This window comes from Bos javanicus, chromosome 14, assembly GCF_032452875.1.
Source record: "Bos javanicus breed banteng chromosome 14, ARS-OSU_banteng_1.0, whole genome shotgun sequence".
NCBI classification, from domain to species: Eukaryota; Metazoa; Chordata; class Mammalia; order Artiodactyla; family Bovidae; genus Bos; species Bos javanicus.
In genome coordinates, this window is record NC_083881.1 from 8,882,957 (window position 1) to 8,903,187 (window position 20,231).

Consider the following 20,231-nt stretch of genomic DNA (forward strand, 5'->3'; position numbering starts at 1 on the left):
CAGCATGTGGCACCTAAGTCTGCCTGAAGACCCTCCATACACACAGGGAAGCAAAAACCCAGCCAGGTTGCCACAAACCACTCTAATTCAGAGGACAATGTTGGCGAACACTGGGCAAGCTGGTCATGGCGGCCACGAACTTATTCATTATTAAAACAATGCCTGTAACTTCTAGGAAGCAGGTATAAGTTCTACTAGAAGGTCATCCTTCAGTTCCAAGGTCCACATTTGTTATCGCGAAGGCCTGAGACTGACCTTGCAGTTGAGAAGAACATCCAGTCTGCAAACATGTGTCCCTCCCGCAGTGAAACATACCCACCTCCGGTCTCAGGTGACTGTATGACAGTCAGAGAAAGAGCCTAAAAATTATATCCCTGAGAAAATCCCTTTCCATCTGCACACATGGAGCAAAAGCCCATTCACAGCCTTGCATCCCAGGTCCGCCCCGGAGCCAGTTATTGTTCCTAACAATGTGGGCTTCCAACAATGAGCTCAGGCAACTGGCAGACCCGGGACCCAGTGGCCTCCCCACACTGAAGATGTGTAAGAGGTCTCCCCTGAGAAAAGTCCAATTGTCCTTGTATCCTGCCTCCACATCAAGTATGAAAACATCCCCAGCAATTTATCTTCTGGTTCCGGGCAGGTCAGCCCCAGGCCAGCGGACAGAAAGGGGGGTTAGCAGAGGGAAATAGAGAAATAATAGAGATCAAATCATGGACAGCCTCCTGGGCCATTATAAGGACACTTGCTTTTACTCTGAAAGTAAAAGACAGGAAGTTAGTGCAGGACTTTGAGTAGAGGGATGACAAAATTTGACGGATGCTAAGTAGGGCTTCTCTAGGTGCTGTATTGAGAATACACTGAATGAGGCAGGGGCAGAGGCAAGGAGCTTAATCAAGAGCAATCCTAGCTTAGCAATAATCCAGTCGAGAGCCAAGCATGGCTTGGACCAGAGGGATGGAGGTGGGAAGAATGCGTTTTAAGTGTAGAAATGACAGGATTTGCTGATAGAGTGAATGTAAGGTGTAGAAGAAGGAGAAGAAGCCAGGGAGATTATATAGATTTTATCTGAGTGCCTGGAAGAATGAAGATATCATTAATTGAGATGGGAGTAGATTAGAGAAGAGGCTAGTTCTTGCAAATGGCCTTTTGCATATTAAATCTGAGCTACATACAAGGCATCTAGTGATATGTTCAGTAGATAGTTGAGCATGTAGTTAAGGGGTTTATTTAGGGTTGAAGGTTATCAATCTACCTATCCATCAACTTGACAATTTACATATACCATTTGAAACCATGAAACAAGGTGCTAGCTCCTTGTGAACAAGTATAGAGACAAGCAGACATCTAACGACTGTACCTACAACATCAAGAGCTCAGGGAGACAGGGAGAAGAGGCTGAGCAGAAGCAGATGACGAAATAGAAGACAGGAGACTGTGGTGTTGGGATGCCAAGGGCAGACTCATCTCACGGAGACAATGACCTACTGCTGCCACCAAGTGCCACTGAGAGGCAGTGAGCGGAGGGCTTAGCTGTGCAGGAGTCACAGAGACTTTGACAAAGGCAGTTTGGGTGGGGTGCTGGTGTGATGTCTGATTGACACGGCGTTGAGAGAGAGGAGAGGAGAGGTGATAGGGTCAGCTCATAGTGACCACCGTAAGCATACACTTCCATGGTATTAAATAAATTCATGATGGCATGCAACTATCACCACCTCCCATCTCCATAATTCTTTCCATTTTATAAAACTGAACCTCTACACCCATTCAAGAGTAACTCCCTTTTCTCCCTCTCTCCAGTCCCTGGCAATCACCAGTCTACTCTCTCTCTCTCTGATTTTGACTATTAGTACCTCATACAAGTGGAAGCCGAAAGCATTTGTCTATTTGTGCCTGCATTTTTAAGTCTGGGGAAAATGAGAGTCAGAGACTTCAAGCAGTTTGCCCAAGGCCACACAGCTAGTTAATCACTGAAGCAGAATCAAGGCTGTGTTTCTTCCGGTTGCTTCAGCCAGAAATGTTATTGTTAGCAACGTAGGTGTGTTTCACAGGAATCAACCCAAACTTCAGAAATGCAAGCTTTCTAGGCAGATACTGGGTAACAGTTCTCAAAGGTCTACCATGAACCAGAGGCTGTGAGCACCTTCTCAATGACCATTCAGTCCTTCTGACTGCTGTCTGCAGTGGCTACTGTTGTAATGCTCATTTCGTAGATGAGAAACCTAACTTTGAGTTAACTGATATCCCTAAACTGAAATGTGCAGTCCAGGAAGGCAGAGATCCCAACCAGCTTTTTTGGAGCGCTCACCCCAACACCCTGAAAAGGCCTGACACATAAATGGTGCTCTCGCACTATTCTGTAGACATCATTCGTCCCCCAGCCGGCCTGAACAACTGTGGGTGCTGGGTTGCAGGATGCTCTAGGTACACAGTACCTGCTCTGCAAATACAAAAGACTAATACAAAAACTCTCTTTCCTTAGGGGAAAGAGGATATCAGAGTAGACTTTCTGGTGATGGGTGTGTTTGAAGTGAGATTAAAAGGATCAAGTAGGGACTTCCCCAGTCAAGAGATACCTGGAGTAACAGGCAAGGACTGATGCTAAAGCTGAAGCTCCAATACTTTGGCCACCTGATGCAAAGAGCTGACTCACTGGAAAAGACCCTGATGCTGGTAAAGATTGAGGGCAGAGGAGAAGAGGGTGACAGAGGATGAAATGGTTGGATGGCATATTAACTCAATGGACATGCTGCTGCTGCTAAGTCACTTCAGTCGTGTCCGACTCTGTGCGACCCCATAGATGGCAGCCCACTAGGCTCCGCCGTCCCTGGGATTCTCCAGGCAAGAACACTGGAGTGGGTTGCCATTTCCTTCTCCAATGCGTGAAAGTGAAAAGTTAAAGTGAAGTCACTCAGTAGTGTCTGACTCTTCACGATCCCATGGACTGCAGCCTTCCAGGCTCCTCCATCCATGGGATTTTCCAGGCAAGAGTACTGGAGTGGGGTGCCATTACCTTCTCCACAATGGACATGAGCCTGAGCAAACTCTGGGAGATGGTGAAGGACAAGGGAAGCCTGGCATGCTGCAGTCCATGGGATCACAAAGAATTGGATGTGACTGAGCAACAGCAAGGGCCTTCCCTGGTGGTTCAGTGGCTAAGACTCCATGCTCCCAATGCAGGGGCCCTGGGTTCCATCCCCGCTCAGGGAACTAGATCCCACACGCCCCAACTAAAAGATCCTGCAGTCCTCAATGAAGATTGAGTGTGACTAATATGTGGTACAGCCAAATAAATATTTTTTTTAAAGGATCAGGTAAAGTTTGGGGTGTGGGTAGGTGAAAAGAGCTTATAACAATCAAAGAGCTCTTCACATGTGGAAGCTGAAATTCGAATTTATATCATTTTTACACATGAGTATGCTTCTTATTTTGCTTGTTTTCAACCATTTTAAAAATGTAAAATCATTTTTTGTTGTTGTTTAAGTCACTCAGTTGCATCCGACTCTGTGACCCCGTGAACTGCAGCATGCCAAGCTTCCCTATTCAAGCTGGTTTTAGATGTTCAAGCTCATTTTAAAAAAGGCAGAGAAACCAGAGATCAAGTTGCAAACATCCACTGGATCACTGAAAAAAGCAAGAGAGTTCCAGAAAAACATCTATTTTTGCTTTATTGACTATGCCAAAGCCTTTGACTGTGTGGATCACAATAAACTGTGGAAAATTCTGAAAGAGATGGGAATACCAGACCACCTGACCTGCCTCTTGAGAAACCTGTATGCAGGTCAGGAAACAATAGTTAGAACTGGATATGGAACAACAGACTGGTTCCAAATAGGAAAAGGAGTACTTCAAGGCTGCATATTGTCACCCTGCTTATTTAAATTATATGCAAAGTACATCATGAGAAATGCTGGGCTGGATGAAGCACAAGCTGGAATCAAGATTGCCAGGAGAAATATCAATAACCTCAGATATTCAGATGACACCACCCTTATGGCAGAAAGTGAAGAGGAACTAAAAAGCCTCTTGATGAAAGTGAAAGAGGAGAGTGAAAAAGTTGGCTTAAAATTCAACATTCAGAAAACTGAGATCATGGCATCCTGTCCCATCACTTCATGGCAAATAGATGGGGAAACAATGGAAACAGTGGCAGACTTTATTTTGGGGGGCTCCAAAATCACTGCAGATGGTGACTGCAACCATGAAATTAAAAGATGCTTACTCCTTAGAAGGAAAGTTATGATCAACCTAGACAGCATATTAAAAAGCAGAGACATTACTTTGCCAACAAAGGTCCATTTAGTCAAAGCTATGGTTTTTCCAGTAGTCATGTATCGATGTGAGAGTAAAGAAGTACTGTGTGTAAAGAAGCACTGAAGAACTGATGCTTTTGAACTGTGGTGTTGAAGAAGACTCTTGAGAGTCCCTTGGACTGCAAGGAGATCCAACCAGTCCATCCTAAAGGAAATCAGTCTTGAATATTCATTGGAATGACTGATGTTGAAGGCTGAAAATCCAATACTTTGGCCACGATGCAAAGAACTGACTCATTTGAAAAGACCCTGATGCTGGGAAAGATTGATGGAGGCCCAGGGTGCTGCAGCCCATGGGGTCGAAAACAGTTGGACACGACTGAGTGACTGAACTGAACTGAAGCTTCCCTGTCTTTCATTATCTCCCAGAGTTTGTTCAGACTCATGTCCAAAACCATTTTAGTGTTTATAAAAATAAGCAGAGGGGCTAGGCTTGCACTACAAAATTCACAAGCAACATCTAGCTGTTTCCTTAGAAGACTTCCGCTGGCCCACAGGACAGATGATGCTTGGCTTGCAGATCTTAATGGCAGGAAGGGGGAGTCTTCTGTTCTGCTCCTTCAATGCACGTAATTACTGTCAGAAGAGGTTTCCTATCCGACCCTGAATCAGTGCTTTGTCATTCCCCTCACGGGGTCTATTCAGCCCATAGCACGGGTATTTTTCTCCAATGGAGCCGATCCTGTTTCACCATCCTGACTTTTTGGTAGGATTTTTATTCTTTTTTTTTTTTTTCTTTCCCTCTAGAGAATTCAAAGCAAAGTTATCAAGCCTTTCCCCACCCTGACCCTCTGTATCTTTCACTAAAAATTCATATAAATCCCACTGCTCCGATTTAGCTGTTAATCTTGCAGGCTGCTTAATGTCTCTGAAGTCACTTATCCTGTTTGGGAGACAGGTAAGTCATCTACTGTAGAGATTTGAAAACCTTTCGCTTCCCTCTGCTCCCCAAAGCACTAAGCCAGATAAGAAATGCGTCTGCTCTAATTCCTTGGCTTCAGGCTCCTGGGGCCTGAATGATAGGCGAATAGTGTCTATGACCCAGCCCCTATGCTGCACTTAAGCTAAGGCTCACCGCTGATCACAGTCAGTTTCTTTCTATTTTTTCCCTTAAGCTAGTGATTAGCATCTTAATGCAGTCACCAGCCTGGAGGATGGCTTGTCCTCACATCCATGATAAAGAAAAGGTATCTTTAATCCAAAGAATTGGAAGGAGAAGAAAAGAATGCCCTGAAAAATGGCTGGTGGCAGCGAGGCCGCAGCTCAGAAACTATTTTCTTATGTGTGTTAGTCGCTCAGTCGTGTCTAACTCTTTGCAATCCCATGGACTGTAGCCCACAGGGCTCCTCTGTCAAAAGGATTTCCCAGGCAAGAATAGTGCAGTGGGTTGCCATTTCCTCCTCCAGAAGATCTTCCCAACCCAAGGATCAAACCTGGGTCTCTTATGTGTCCTGCAGTGGCAGGCGGGTTCTTTACCACTACTGCCACCTGGGAAGCCCCAGGAATTGTACATGGAAAAGATTATCCCTTCCACTAGACTCCCAAGCAAGCAAAACTTTTTATTAAAAGAGAGAGCAAGCTGCTTTCATAACTGTACGGAGGGCAGGTCTCACGGTCACTGGTCATTTCCAGAAATTGCCAAACTTCTTTGATCCTCAGTAGGTGGTTCCATGGTAGCTGTCAGGAATAGAGAGTGTTTGGGTGAGGGAAAAAGAATGTAGAAGAATTTTCTGCAAGAAAGCCCCAGAATAGATGAAGTTAAAATTGGTATTTGAGCTTCGTGTGTTGTGGCAACTTCTTGTGAGTGTTAGCGGAGATAAAGTTAATACTTTATTCCTGTGAGCCTGGTTTTGGTCTCTCAAGGCTTGGATCTTTAGCTTCCAAGGCCTGTTTCCTCAAGGGTGTTCTTGGCCCTTTTCCAAAATGGCTGTACTCCTGTCTTGCCATATCAAATGGACTGTCCTAATGTACTGAGAACATGCTGCTCCCTGTGTGACCTGTCCAAATGAGATGGAACGTGAGTTTTCACCTTGACACTGACATTGTCATCATTCTGTATCTGACTGGGCATCTTTTGGCTGTCAAGTCCAGTGAGAAAGGTTGGTTTCCTTGGCAGGCTGAACTAACCTTGGTTGATTGGTGATCCTTGCTAATCGGAAGTAACGCAGTATTTAATTAAGATTCCAGCAGCTTCATTCTTGGCTCTCTTGTTTCCAGTTGCAGGGCTAGAGCCAATAAAACAAATAACTTGAATTCATTTCACAGCTGTTTTGGGCAGATTCACGGATCATGGATCCCAAAAACTCTTCTCAGTGCTTCTCCCAGGAGTGTGACTGGACTTACAATGCTTCTGCCCGCCAAAATGCTTTGACATAATCAGCAGTTCTGTTTGTTTCCAACCTCAGCCCCTTTTCTGGCACTCTGGGCTGGTATTCTGAAGGGCGGGGGAAGAGAGCAGAATGTCGTGGAAAACAACACAAACGTAGACCCCAGTTCTCTCGCTTTGAGCCGTGGGACCATGAGTAGGGAGCTCCCCCTCTGATCCCTGGGCCTTCTCTTGTTTAACTGGAGTATCAGTGTCTCCCTCATGGGACGTTTGAGAAGGCAAAATAGCGGAGATGAGAGTCAAAAGTGGAGGCTCAATAAATTCTGCTGTTGGAAAGGAAAAGAAAGGAAAACTGTCTTCTTTACCCTCTTAGGTTCCTAATCTGGGGCTCTGCAAATTAAAATGACAAAAAAATTAACAAGAGGAAAGGTCTATTTCATACACACATCGCAGGCAGGGGATGGGAGTGGGCTCATAGAAATCAATGAAAACCTCCAAGAGGTGGTCAGACCCTGAGGCTTCTATATCATTTTAACAGAAGGAAGTTAAGTTACTGGGGAAGTGGCAAGAAAAGGAAAAATGTTTTGAGTTTCTAGGGTGCTAAACTGTAGGAAAGTAAGTACATACAGAAACTAGGTAAGTGTTATTTTAGTAAGATTTTTGCAGATCCATCTTTTAAAAAAATATTTATTTATGTATTTGGCTGCACTGGGTCTTAGCTGCTGCATGTGGGACCTTTGATGTTCACTGGGTCATGCGGGATCTTTAGTTGTGGCATGCGGGATCTCATTCCCCGACCAGGGATCGAACCCAGGCCCCCTGTATTGGAAGCATATAATCTTAGCCACTGCAGGACTAGGGAAGTCCCTGTGCAGGCCTGTCTTGATGGTAACTTTCCATTCTCTTCATGGCCATCCAACTCCCCCAGGAGAGGGAATTTATGGCAGACTTTCTTCCTTTAGTCATAGAGGGGAGACTCAAAAAGGCTTCTTTCTGCACCTGTTGATTCTCCATGGCCTTTAGCTCAAAATAATCCATATGCCCAAGTGGCTTATTTTGAGGTCACATATTCTGACCCTCTTCAGGACATTACTATTGTCATCATATCATTACACGACTAGCTTTCAGGCCAGTGCCACTGAGGAAACATTGATTGATTATGCAAAACTAGCCATGGGAAACAACAAAGTCCTACTGCACAGTACGAGAAACTGTACTCAATATCCTCTGATAAAACGCGATGGAAAGGAAGATGAAAAAGAATGTACATACGTATAATTAAATCACTTTACATCAGAAATTAACACAATACTGTAATCAAGTATACTTCAAAAAAAAAGGGGGGGAAGAATTTCAGAAAAAAGCAATAGGGAATGCAGCAAAATAATGATGACCCAGTTTTATGGTAAATTTCTGGATATCTGAGCCAGTCTTTGTATAATATAACTTTGAGGAGTGTAATTCTATTCGCATGGGGGATACTGTCTTTCTTACTATTAGAGTACCACCATCTTTTTTAAAAGTTTTATCTTTATTTGTTTGCTGCTGCTGCTGTTGTTGTTTTTGACCCTATCACTAAGAGACATGTGGGATCTTAGTTCCACGACCAAGGATCAAACCCATGCCCTTACATTGGAAGTGCAGCATCTTAACTGCTGGACCACCAGGGACGTCCCCCACCATCTGTTGAAGTAACCAACACTTTTATTTATTTGTTAAGCATTTACCTAGCCCTTGCTCTGCACCATACATCATTCATTGCATGTTACAAATACAACATGTTTGAGCCCCCATGGCAGCCGAAGGGTGAGGAAACAGAAGCAGACAGAGGTTTAATAACTTCCACGGTGGGAGTGATAGAGCCAGGAAGCCAAGTCAGGCAGCTGGGCTCCAGGGTCTGTGCTTGCAACACCCATGCCATGAGCTCCATGAGGTTTTTTGAGTGAGTGAAGGTGAAGTATCTTGACCCAGATGACACTTGCCAACTCAAGATGCAAGTCAAGTCTGCGTTACCTTAACCCTTGCGCCTCCCTCTGCTCTGGTATCCCCTGGTGGCACAGGCTCTCAAGGTGGGAGGCAGGCTGGGGGGTTGACCTCCTGAGTGTGACTGAGAGGCGAAATCCAGCCAGTTCTGCTGGTGTGAGCTAAAAAGTGGGCAGAACCTCCCCAGCCCCCACCAACCACTCACGCTGCCCCCGTCTCCCTCCAATTTCTCAGTTTTCCTCTCCAGGACTGAATGGGAGTGAGAGCAAAAAAAAGGAGCCGCTTAGGGACTTCCCTGCTGGTCCAGGGGTTAGACCTTCCAGTGCAGGGGGTGTGGGTTTGACCCCTGGTGGGGGATCTAATATCCCACATGCAGTCAAGAAAATAAACACACATTAAAAATTAAAATAATTCATTCATCCATTTAATTTTTCTTAAAAATTAAGTATATATATATATTTTAAAAAGGAGCAGTTTATTGGGACCCTCAGCAATGTGAAAATACTTTAAAAAGGAGAAAGAACCATCTGAAGGCTACATGGTGAGACTCCCACCTCATGTGTTGAATCCACAGATTCTGTTTAATTCAGCAGAGAATTCACTGAGCAGCCACTCCAGGGCCAGCTCCACAAGTCTATGTTAAAAGCAACTTTCCTTTTATAAAAAACATCTCCCCATCTCCAAACTAGGGTAATTCCAAATCTTACATGAGATACGCTGAGGAATGAGTCACAGTTTCTAACTGAAATTTAACTGAGCGTCCTGTATTTTTATTTGATAAATCTGACAACCCTACTCCAAATGCGTAATTTGGTCAATGACAAAGAATAAAAAACTAGACAGAAGAAAAAATGCATTTTTCTCACAGCAGGATCAATAGAAATTGTCATCTTAAAGTTATAAATGTTACTATGTTTACTCTTAATAAATAGGAAAGAGCAGTTCACACAATGAAACAGGAGTCAACCGAAAAGCGAAAGAGAAGTGTCTATTATACAGATGTGGATAATTATTTTTCTATTACGAGAAATAGAAGGTCCATTTATTTATGTCTACTCACTCTGTATGTATCTGGTATGATGTGGGGACCTGGGATGGACAAGGAGGAGGAAGCAGGAAAGGAGGGGAAAAGAGAAGAGAAGAGAACGAGAAAGGAATTAAACTTCCGAAGTTTTCACTATGTGTCAGAGGTTGCACTTGATCCCATATTTCATGATCTGATTTAACCTCCACAAAGTATCTCCAAGGTTGCTATGACTCTGTTTTACACACAAGGCTCAGAGAGGTGAAGGGCTACTTTCGCAGTAGCTGAAGCACCACAGAAAAGACTCTCCATCTAGTTTGTCATATTGTCCACCCACCCCTATCTCCTTTAATGGAGAAAATTATATGTCCTGGACTCACCAGTCTCTCTCGTCCCCTTTGTCAATTTGTCTATGCAGAATGTATCACAGTTGACCTTGAGTGTGAATTAGCGTGAATTAGTTACTCGTGTGCCCGTCTCCTCCAAGTTACTGAACAGCTTTAGGCAAGTGGCATGTCTGATCTGTTCCTGTGTCACCAGCCTGCCCAAGATGACTGGCATATGTATAGAGAGCCTCTATGTGCCAGACACTGGGTTAAATACTTGAGATTCATATCTTAAATTGTCACAAAGATCTTCTGAGCTAAATTGTCACGAAGACCTTCTCTCTTATCCCCATTTTGCAGATGAAGAAAACTGAGCTTCAAAGAATAGACAGATTTAATAGACTAAAAGGACTCTAAGGAGTCCCTTGCTCCTTTTAAGGCCTGTCTCTGTCCAAGCTGACATCCAAAGGAAATACCACTAAAGTATCTACCAATAATTAGAAAGCAATTTAGAGGACTTCCCTCTAAATTGGTGGTCCAGTGGTTAAGAGGCTGTACTTCCACTTCAGGGGGTGTGAGTTCCATCCCTCTGCAGGGAACTAAGATCCCACATGTGTGGCCAAAATGTAATATAAATTAATTAATTTAATTAAATAAAAAACAAGGTCCCCAGGTGTTGTTCTCTCTTAAAAAAAAAAAAAAGGCAATTTAAATGTTTACAAGAATCTTTCAAGAAAATTCCAAAGGAGGTGTTTCCATCAATAGACAACTAAACTTCTTAAAACAGAATTTGCCGTGAAGATTCTTAATTCCTGAGGCAATTTCCCCAAACCTGGTGCACTTTCTCTTGACTTTTCTCCCCTTCCCCAATTCACCTACCAGCTCTCTTCTATTCTTCGCCTCTAGCAAATGGCTTCTTTTTTCAAATCAAGTCTGTACAGCCCATATGAAAGGGTAATACATTCGTACCTACACATGCAGATTGTGTAGTCGTGAAGTGATAAGATGCGTCAAGCAGCATTCTGTGTGGTGTCTGGCACAGAGAAAGCACTCAATAAATTTTCACCATCCTTTCTATTAGTCTCAGCTTTGCAGGTTTAACTGTCATATGATTCTGCATAGCAAATTCCCTGATGAATGGCTGGCACACAGTGCTACAGAAAAAGAAAGAGAGTGTGAACACTCATATGGACATGTGTATTAATACAATTTTCCTATTTATAAGCTGCAGTGATGCTGTATTTGAAGGGTATTTCCCATCTATGTGCTACGTGCTGAGTCACTTCAGTCATGTCCGACTCTTTGAGACCCTATGAACTCTAGCCCTCCAGGTTCCTCCATCCATGGAGATTCTCCAGGCAAAAATACTGGAGTGGGTTGCCATGCCCTCCTCCAGGGGATCTTCCTGATCCAGGGGATCTTCCTGATCCGCATCTCTTATGTCTCCTGCTTTGGTGGGCAGGTTCTTTACCACTAGCACCACCTGGCAAGCTCATTTTGCATCTAAACAGTCAGAGAACCCAAGGAAGAGACACTGATTCTCCCTAAATATGCATGCACCCCCTGCTCTGTGTTCCCAGACTTCCTGCAGTTATGCAGGACCACACGAGCAATTCTGGTGGAAAGCTGTCAATAAAAACGAGCATGTCACTTCCTGCCAGAGCATTTAGGAGTTGGGGTGTAATCCTCCAACTCTCTCTTCCACTGCCACCATTAGTCAATGACTAAGGCGGCCACAGGGATGGAGAATGTCCAGAAGGTGAAGCCTCCACTATCTGGGGCACCTGAGTGACCCTGCAGAACCAACTTCCCCACCGATGTGCAGCAAGTGCAGACTGTAAACAAGAAATCAACTGTTGTGGTTGATTTCAGCCAGTGAGGTTGTGGAGTTAATTTGTTACCTCTGCATAACCTCACCAGTCAGAACCATAAGTGCCTTTTATAGATTGTTATTTCTAGTGATGCCCCATGCGGTGTTCTCAATATTACTTCCCTGGTGGATATTCTGCACCAAGGTGGTTAGTAATTCAGCTGGTTTCCTCCACATGCTTGTGTTGCTTGCTTCCAGGTGGGCCAGAGTATCACAAACATGCCAGGCTTCCTGCTACGTGGTCCTCTGGTGAGGCTGTGCCTGGATCTCACTTGTGTCCTGTCCCTTTTCAACACAGGTGGGTCTAGTCAAAGGTCAAATGTCTTGGTCTATAAACTCTGTTTGAATATTCATTGTTCTTTAGAGAATTGTAGCATCCAGTGTTTCAGCCCAGAATCTTAAATGATCAAATTTACTACTGCCATTAATCAAAATGACAATAGCGAATCCCCCATTTCTGATTTTGTCCCTCGTCCCATTTATTCTGTTGCATTCGAGTCCCATTTATGCAACAGAATGCTCTTCCCCTCCACAGTGACCACTCTTGTCCAAAGCATCATCTTCCCTTTGCTGGAGCTTCCAAAACCAGCTCCCTGCTTTTCCTCTTCCTCTCGTCTCTCCATATACCATTCTCCACTCACCAGCCTAAGGCATTCTCTCAGACATTTCATTAAGCCACTTCCCCAGTTCATCCTTCATTTTTTCCTCCTCCTCCCAAAAAGTATTCAATGACTTTCTACTTCTTCTCTTTGGGTAGCTTCCTCAGTCCTTACATGCTCTACATGATCCAGACTACTAACCCGGCTCCAGTTCCTACAATCCCTTGTCTCCATCCTTTCTGCTCCATCATGTTGGCCTTCTTCCAGTCTGTAAAATAATACTCTCGCCCATCTCAGACCCTGGGCTCAGACTGTCATCTATACACTGACTAACCCTTGAGCCAGCTTTGTCTCTGCTCTAATATGCTCACCTTTCAGATCTCAGTGGAGCATCGTCTCCCAGGGATGGCTTTCAGATCACTGAGATTAGATCAGGCTCCCTGTTCCATGCGCTCTGAATGCCCTTCAGCATAACTAGCGTTGTCTGAAATGACATCCCTGGGTCTTCCTTTCCTTCATGTCTGCCCTCCCTGCTAGACTATAAATTCCGTAAGGATGGACTCTGTGTCTATCTGTTCCATCATACTCTCCCAGTATCTAATACACACAATGTCTATTAAAATCTAGATGCTTAATGGCATGATGAACTATTAGCATTGCTATAGTTAATCCATAAATATTTAATGACTAAATTAGTGAATGAATGAGCCAAGTACATGTTGGATTTTAAGCAAATCCACAATGCAATTTTCTCATCTTTAAAAGGCTTATTTTGGATTAAATTTTCTCTGATATTATGTCTGTGTTATAATTTCTCTGATGAAATCTTTTTGTTTGACTTTAGTGTCTTCCTTTAGAGGGGAAGCTGAGAAGGAAAATGTCATGACTTTCCTACCTACAACAGGTAAATGAACAGGTGTTCCTTCCTAGGACAAATACAGCATGATGCTGCTCCTACAAGGAATCTAAAATCGTCAGACTTAAAGGAGCAGAGATAAGAAAGGTGGTTGCCAGAATCTGGGGTGAGGAGTGGAGATGGGAATAGGATGACTGGCCAGAGGTGGGATTTAGGCACATCACTTAACATTTCTGGACTTCAATTCCTCATCCTTCAAAGGGAGTGATGGATAAGATGACTTTTAAGGATGTTATAAATTTCTGGGGCTGTGCTTCCACAATACCATTTCACTCATGAAAACTTTTATTCCAGCATCTGGAAATAAACAAGTTAAGAAGGAAAAAGATGGGACTTGGCTTGGTGCAACAGGTAACTAGACCAGTCCTAAAGCCTGACTCATGCTGTAACACAATGACCCATTTTCCAGTTTCTCTGTGCCTTGGTTTTTCCATCTATAAAATGGGCACAAAGCACCTGTCCATTGGAATGTGACATGAAAAGTAATCATTGCAACAATAGTAGTAAATGATGCAGTATGATTAAGTGGCATCTAGTCCAAAACAGCTGACCTCTCAGGTCTCGGCTTTGCAGGGATGTCTCCTCCATCCCAGAGAACAGGTTGGGTTCTCTGATAGAGGTGTTCCTAGCATCTTGATATTCCCTGTTTGACTCTTCTCACATGGGATGACACGTGAGTGTCTCTCCTCCCTCTAAACCACAGACAATAGGCTCTGCAGACACGGAGACAGGGTCCTTTCCCATTGACTTATTTATACCAAACACCTAGCATTCTGCTTGGCCCTAGGTGAATGTTTATTGAAAGAATAAAGAATGAATGAATGCCTTTGGTATTTCAAGATTTCCTTTGACATTCTCTTCTTTGGCAGCATGAAATTTGCTGAGTGGGCAAGTGACTCCCTCTTCTGGAAGTAGGTTCTGACTCTTTATTACCAGGGCTTGGTTGAGCAAATTTAAGCAAGTTTCTTCTGCTCTCTGAGCCTCAGTTTTCCATCCCAGTGAAGAGAAGGGGTGGATTAGATGCCCTGCATGGGAATCAGCTTGTCTATTGATTAAAATGTGCATTTCTAGAGCACGTCCTGGAGAAGGCAATGGCACCCCACTCCAGTACTCTTGCTTGGAAAATCCCATGGATGGAGGAGCCTGGAAGGCTGCAGTCCATGGGGTCGCTGAGGGTCGGACACAACTGAGCAACTTCACTTTCACTTTTCACTCTCATGCATTGGAGAAGGAAATGGCAACCCACTCCAGTGTTCTTGCCTGGAGAATCCCAGGGACGGGGGAGCCTGGTGGGCTGCCGTCTATGGGATAGCACAGAGTCAGACACGACTGAAGTGACTCAGCAGAGCACGTCCAGTTCAAGGAGACTAGAAGCCCAGGGGTGGGGGAGGGATTGCAGTGCATTCAGCGATGCTGACCTTCACGACGTCAGAGGGCAGTTATAGTACAGACCTCTGAGGCCTCTCCAGCAGCGTGGGGTTGGGGTTGAATGCTCCATTTTTCTCCTGAAGGCTTTTCTCTTCCCAGTGTCCAGCCTCAGAGAAGAAGAGAGGAGAGAAAAGGGGATCGTTTTTCTTGACACTACAGGTGAGTACTCCCTCCTCACACACAGCCCAGTGCTCCATGAGAGGCCTGGACCACTGAGATCACTTCTCCCACCATTGGACGCCTCCCCATTTCCAACCCCCAATACCAGGGATTCCCTGGTGGCTCAGATGGTAAAGAATCCGCTTGCAATGCAGGAGACCCAGGTTAGATCCCTGGGTTGGGAAGATCCACTGGAGAAGGAAATGGCATTGTGCTTTAGTATGTTGGCCTGGAGAATTCCGTGGACAGAGGAGCCAGGTGGGCTACAATCCATGGGGTTGCAAAGAGTCAGACACGACTCTTTTAGTGAACGACTAACACTTTCACTTTCACTTCTCAACCCCCACAACAGGGCTGCAGTCTCTCTCCAATCCTCAGATCACTTTAGCCACAATTATTTGAACATTAAGTAAGAGTTGAAAAAGACACTGTTTGCAAAAACATAAAAAGCAGCATTGAGCACTATTTCTACCTTGTCACATCTCTCCACTTGGCTGCACGCTATCAATATGTGGGCAATTGGTGGATGGATGGATGGATGGATTTAGGGGCTGATGTCCACGCTGTGTGTGCAGTGCAAAGTCGCTTCAGTCATGTCCAACTTTTTGCGACCCTATGGACAGTAGCCCGCCAGTCTCCTCTGTCAGTGGGCCTCTCCAAGCAAGAATACTGGAGTGGGTTGCCTTTGCTTTCTCCAGGGGATCTTCCCATCCCAGGGATCGAACCCGGGTTTCTTAGTTTCCTGCACTGGCAGGCGAGGAGCAACCCCATGTCCAAGGGAGAAATATCAGTAACCTCAGATATGCAGATGACACCACCCTATGGCAGAAAGTGAAGAAGAACTAAAAAGCCTCTTGTTGAAAGTGAAAGGGGAGAGTGAAAAAGTTGGCTTAAAGCTCAACATTCAGAAAACTAAGGTCTTGGCATCTGGTCCCATCACTTCATGGCAAATAGATGAGGAAACAGTGGGAACAGTGGCTGACTTTATTTTTTTGGGCTCCAAAATCACTGCAGATGTTGATTGTAACCATGAAATTAAAAGACGCTTACTCCTTGGAAGGAAAGTTATGACCAACCTAGATAGCATATTGAAAAGCAGAGACATTACTTTGCCAACAAAGGTCCGTCTAGTCAAGGCTATGGTTTTTCCAGTGGTCATGTATGGATGTGAGAGTTGGACTGTGAAGAAAACTGAGTGCTGAAGAATTGATGCTTTTGAACTGTTGGAGAAGACTCATGAGAGTCCCTTGGACTGCAAGGAGATCCAACCAGTCCATTCTAAAGGAGATCAGTCCTGGGTGTTCATTGGAAGGACTGATGCTAAAGCTAAAACTCAAATACTTTGGCCACCTGATGTGAAAGGCTGACTCATTGGAAAAGACCCTGATGCTGGGAGGGATTAGGGGCAGGAGGAGAAGGGGATGACAGAGGATGAGATGGCTGGATGGCATCTCCGACTCGATGGACATGAATTTGAGTAAACTCCGAGAGTTGGTGATGGACAGGGAGGCCTGGCGTGCTGCAATTCATGGGGTCACAAAGAGTCGGACATGACTGAGTGACTGAACTGACTGACTGCATTGGCAGGTAGATTCTTTACCAGTAGCTCGAGCTGAGAAGCCACTGATGTCTGGGAACTATTAAATCTGAATCTCTGAGGATGAAATCCAAGCATCAGAATTCTAGAATTGAAAACAAAGTCTTTCTGGTGAGGCCAAAGGTCAGCCAGGATCCAAGCCTCTCTGTTAGACAATGTCATTATTCGTATTATATAGGACATTGAGAACTCCTGCAGTTTCCTGGAGCTGATATACACGAGCCTCCCCTGCCAATCTCTACTCTCTCCACATGCAGAGATAAACTATTCCCTAAAATAAGTGTTCCTTGTATTTTACCCAGACTTCTCCTTTCTACTCTTGCTTGTCCCTGTGTATGTCCTTAGCTGTCACAGGAACTGCCTTTTAGCTTCCAAATCCTTGTGCCCAACACAGAGTGTGAGTTCATGTCCAAACAGGAGGCGCATCTGCCTGAATGCTGGAAATGAGGAACTTTTTCTGTTGCCAAGAAAGGCCTGCTGGTGACATTATCTTTGAATCTCTTTCAGAACTGCCTGCAAGGTCAGTCGATCTGTCTGCACTTAACCTCACCGAGCTGGTGAATGGGATGCTGAATAGAGCTTTAAAAGGTAACCATTTTTTTCTTTTTTAAGCACAATCCAGGTCCATTTTTGTTTTCTTCCTGCCTCACTTCTGGACTCTCCATGACCTGGGCAAGACCCATGCTGTTTCTGCGTATCTCAACTCCCTTGTGTTCTGAGTGGAGGATGTGTGTCCTACTTAACTCATGATGAGATTGAAAACATCCAAATGAAGTAGGAGGCCTGCCAGCATTTTGAGAGCAAGATGAGTTCCAAACACAGCACCTGTGTAGTCATCGCTAATCATAGCTATATTGTGAGAGAATTGCCAGTTTAAAGATAGATCAAGAAATTTAGTCAAGGGACATGTATTTTTGCATTTTGGGGTTTGCTTTGATTTTTATTATTTTCAATGTTCATTATTTTATTTTTATTTGTTCATTGTGTTGTTAAACCTCTATAATCGATTTAGTAATTTCTATTACTGTTCAGTGTTGTTGGTGGGCATTTGCTCTTTCTTTATCTTGGTATCTTTGGCAGATAGCAAGAACTTCTTCTCATTGTTGAGTGTCACTTCCTACAGTTCATTCGCCTTCCACAAGTTTTCTGTGGCCATTTATAACAGTAAGTGCTGCCGGCTCTTCTTTTATTTTTAATTTATTTTATTGAAGTATAGTTGATTTACAGTGTTAATTTCTGCTATATAGCAAAATGATTCAGATATATAGATGTATATGTACGTTCTTTTTCACATTCTTTTCCATTATAGTTTATCACACAGTATTGAATATAGTTCCCTGTGCTCTACAGTAAGACCTTGTTGTTTATCCATTCCATATTAATAGTTTACTTCTGCCAATCCCAAAGTCCCAATCCATCCTTCCCTTCTCCCCTTGCCAAGTTCTTCTTGGTGTTAAGAATGGTAAGCAATGGACAGGCAGGGCCAGGCTATGTGTCAGGGTTGCTGTGTACTTCGTTTCTCTTCACAGTTTCCAACCTGAAGACTGTGGATCCAGCCAACTTCCCCACGCGGTACTGCTACTGCTTAAACAACCAAACCAACGATTTGTCAGGTTGGTACAACTCATCATGAGGCTTGCAACTGATTTTGCTTGTTCCCTTTTCTATAAGTAGAATTTATTTTTCTCCTTTGACTAAAGTAAGAAAATGCCATGATATCTATTATGCTTAAATATGTGCACATTCATTGTCCCAGAGATTTCCTTTCTTGGTTTCCTACCAAGAAATAGTTCTGTCTGTGCAGAAGGGCAAGAACAAAATGTATCATTGTTTAAGAGCAAAATCTGAGAATGATCTAAACACCCATCATCAGGAAAATGGTTGAATAGTCTGCTGTATAATTAAATCTTGGAAAGCAGCCATAGACAGTACATAAATATGTGCATGTGACCAGATTTGGTCTGTGTATGGAAATATTTCCATGACATTTCCAATTAGAGAAAGGAACTTGCAAAATAAATAAATTGAGTAAAATAGCACTGATGAAAAAATATATGCCTATCTGAACACCGGGTGGGTGATTACCTCCAAAAAGAAGATTAGAGTCTGGGTTTGAAATAGAAGAGTGTTGATTAAGGGAACCTGGTATTGTCTGATTTTTTTTTTCAAAGGCAGTATATTTATGTATTTACCATGTTTTCTATGATGTTTTATAATCTTATTTAAACTAATCAGCAGGTCTTAAAAAACATTCTATTCCAATGAATATAAATATGAATTTTCTTTCATATGAATTCATAATATTCATTGAAAAAAAGTACCATAATTTATTTATCTCCTCCTGATGCAAATTTTTTTTACAGTTCTCAACAATGCTGTGATGAGTACCTGTGTACAATCACTTGGAGTATTTGTCCAATTATTCCTATACGATAAAGTCTTCAAAATAGAATTGTTGTCTGACAGGAAGGGGGTCTTGTGATGATTCACATCACTAAACATTCCTCTAGAAATCTTGCATAAGTTTACACTTTTATCAGTAATGTTTGAAAGTGTGTGCTTTTCCTCATCCTTGTCGACACTGAGTACTGAGACATTCATAAGTCATCACCAATTAGAGAGACAAAAAGGAATTTCCCCCTACTTCCTATTACATATGAAAGTAGTTGATATCATTCATCTACATGTTGTTAATCAATCAGATAATTCAAATTTTCACCGAAACAAAGAATGTCTTCGAGTCAGTGATAACTGATTTTCTTCCAAGGCTAGGACCCGACTGTGGGAGCAGCTCTGAAAGGAGAGTTGACAAATGTATTGAGTAAGAGATGTGTATGAGCAGTGGTAGAAATTTTCAGAAGAGCTGATGCTTTAGCACAAGGCAGGCCTCAGCTCGAATTCAAGCCCTGCCACATACTCTAAGACCTTGGGAAATTTCCTCATCTCTCTGAAGCTTGCACAGAATTTGAACTCCATCCTTGGTGTCTGGGCTCCAAAGCCATGCTCATAGCTTCCATGTGATATTAATGTTGTTGTTGTTCAGTTGCCAAGTGTTGTCTGACTCTTCGTGACCTGATGGACTTCAGCATGCCAGGCTTCCCTGTCCCTCACCATCTCCCGGAATTTGCCCAAGTTCATGTCCATTGGTGATGCCATCCAACCATCTCATCCTCTATCACCCTCTTCTTTTTCTGCCTTCAGTCTTTGCCAGCATCAGGGTCTTTTCCAATGAGTCAGCTGTTTGCATCAGGTGGCCAAAGTATTGGAGCTTCAGCTTCAGCATCAGTCCTTCCAAAGAGTACTCGGGTCAATTTCCTTTAAGATTAACTGGTTTGAGCTCCTTGCTTTCCAAGGAACTCTCATTATATGATGTATGTGCTATTAATAGTGGACTGAAATTGTGGATTGCAGTTTCTTGGTCTGTTTATGAGTCTCTCTCCCCCACTAATCTCAGCTCCTGATGGGCAGAGATGGGGTCTTACACAGTCCTCCAGTGCCTCAGTGATGTCTGGCACATGGTAGACACTCAGTGAATGTTAGACGAATGAATTAATAGCAATGGAGACTTTTGAGAAATAGAAAATAGATGGCATGAGAAATGAAGTACTTCCCCTCTTCAGTTTTTACGTTTACCAATGTGACTAGGGACAGACTGGTCTAAACAGACATCACGAAGGAGGCCTACCTTCT

General features: G+C 43.5%; 1 protein-coding gene across 1 annotated transcript in view; it reads left to right on the top strand.

Annotated features, from left to right (window-relative positions):
- The first annotated feature begins 12,061 nt into the window (after positions 1–12,061).
- The window catches only part of HHLA1 (HHLA1 neighbor of OC90), a 36,225-nt gene continuing 28,055 nt past the window's right edge, over positions 12,062–20,231 (top strand). Inside the window, exons 1-6 of the mRNA XM_061439551.1 lie at positions 12,062–12,140; positions 13,286–13,345; positions 14,885–14,944; positions 17,049–17,129; positions 17,622–17,705; positions 18,071–18,154. Coding sequence (XP_061295535.1) covers positions 12,062–12,140; positions 13,286–13,345; positions 14,885–14,944; positions 17,049–17,129; positions 17,622–17,705; positions 18,071–18,154 — 448 coding nt within the window. The remainder of the gene's footprint in view (positions 12,141–13,285; positions 13,346–14,884; positions 14,945–17,048; positions 17,130–17,621; positions 17,706–18,070; positions 18,155–20,231) is intronic.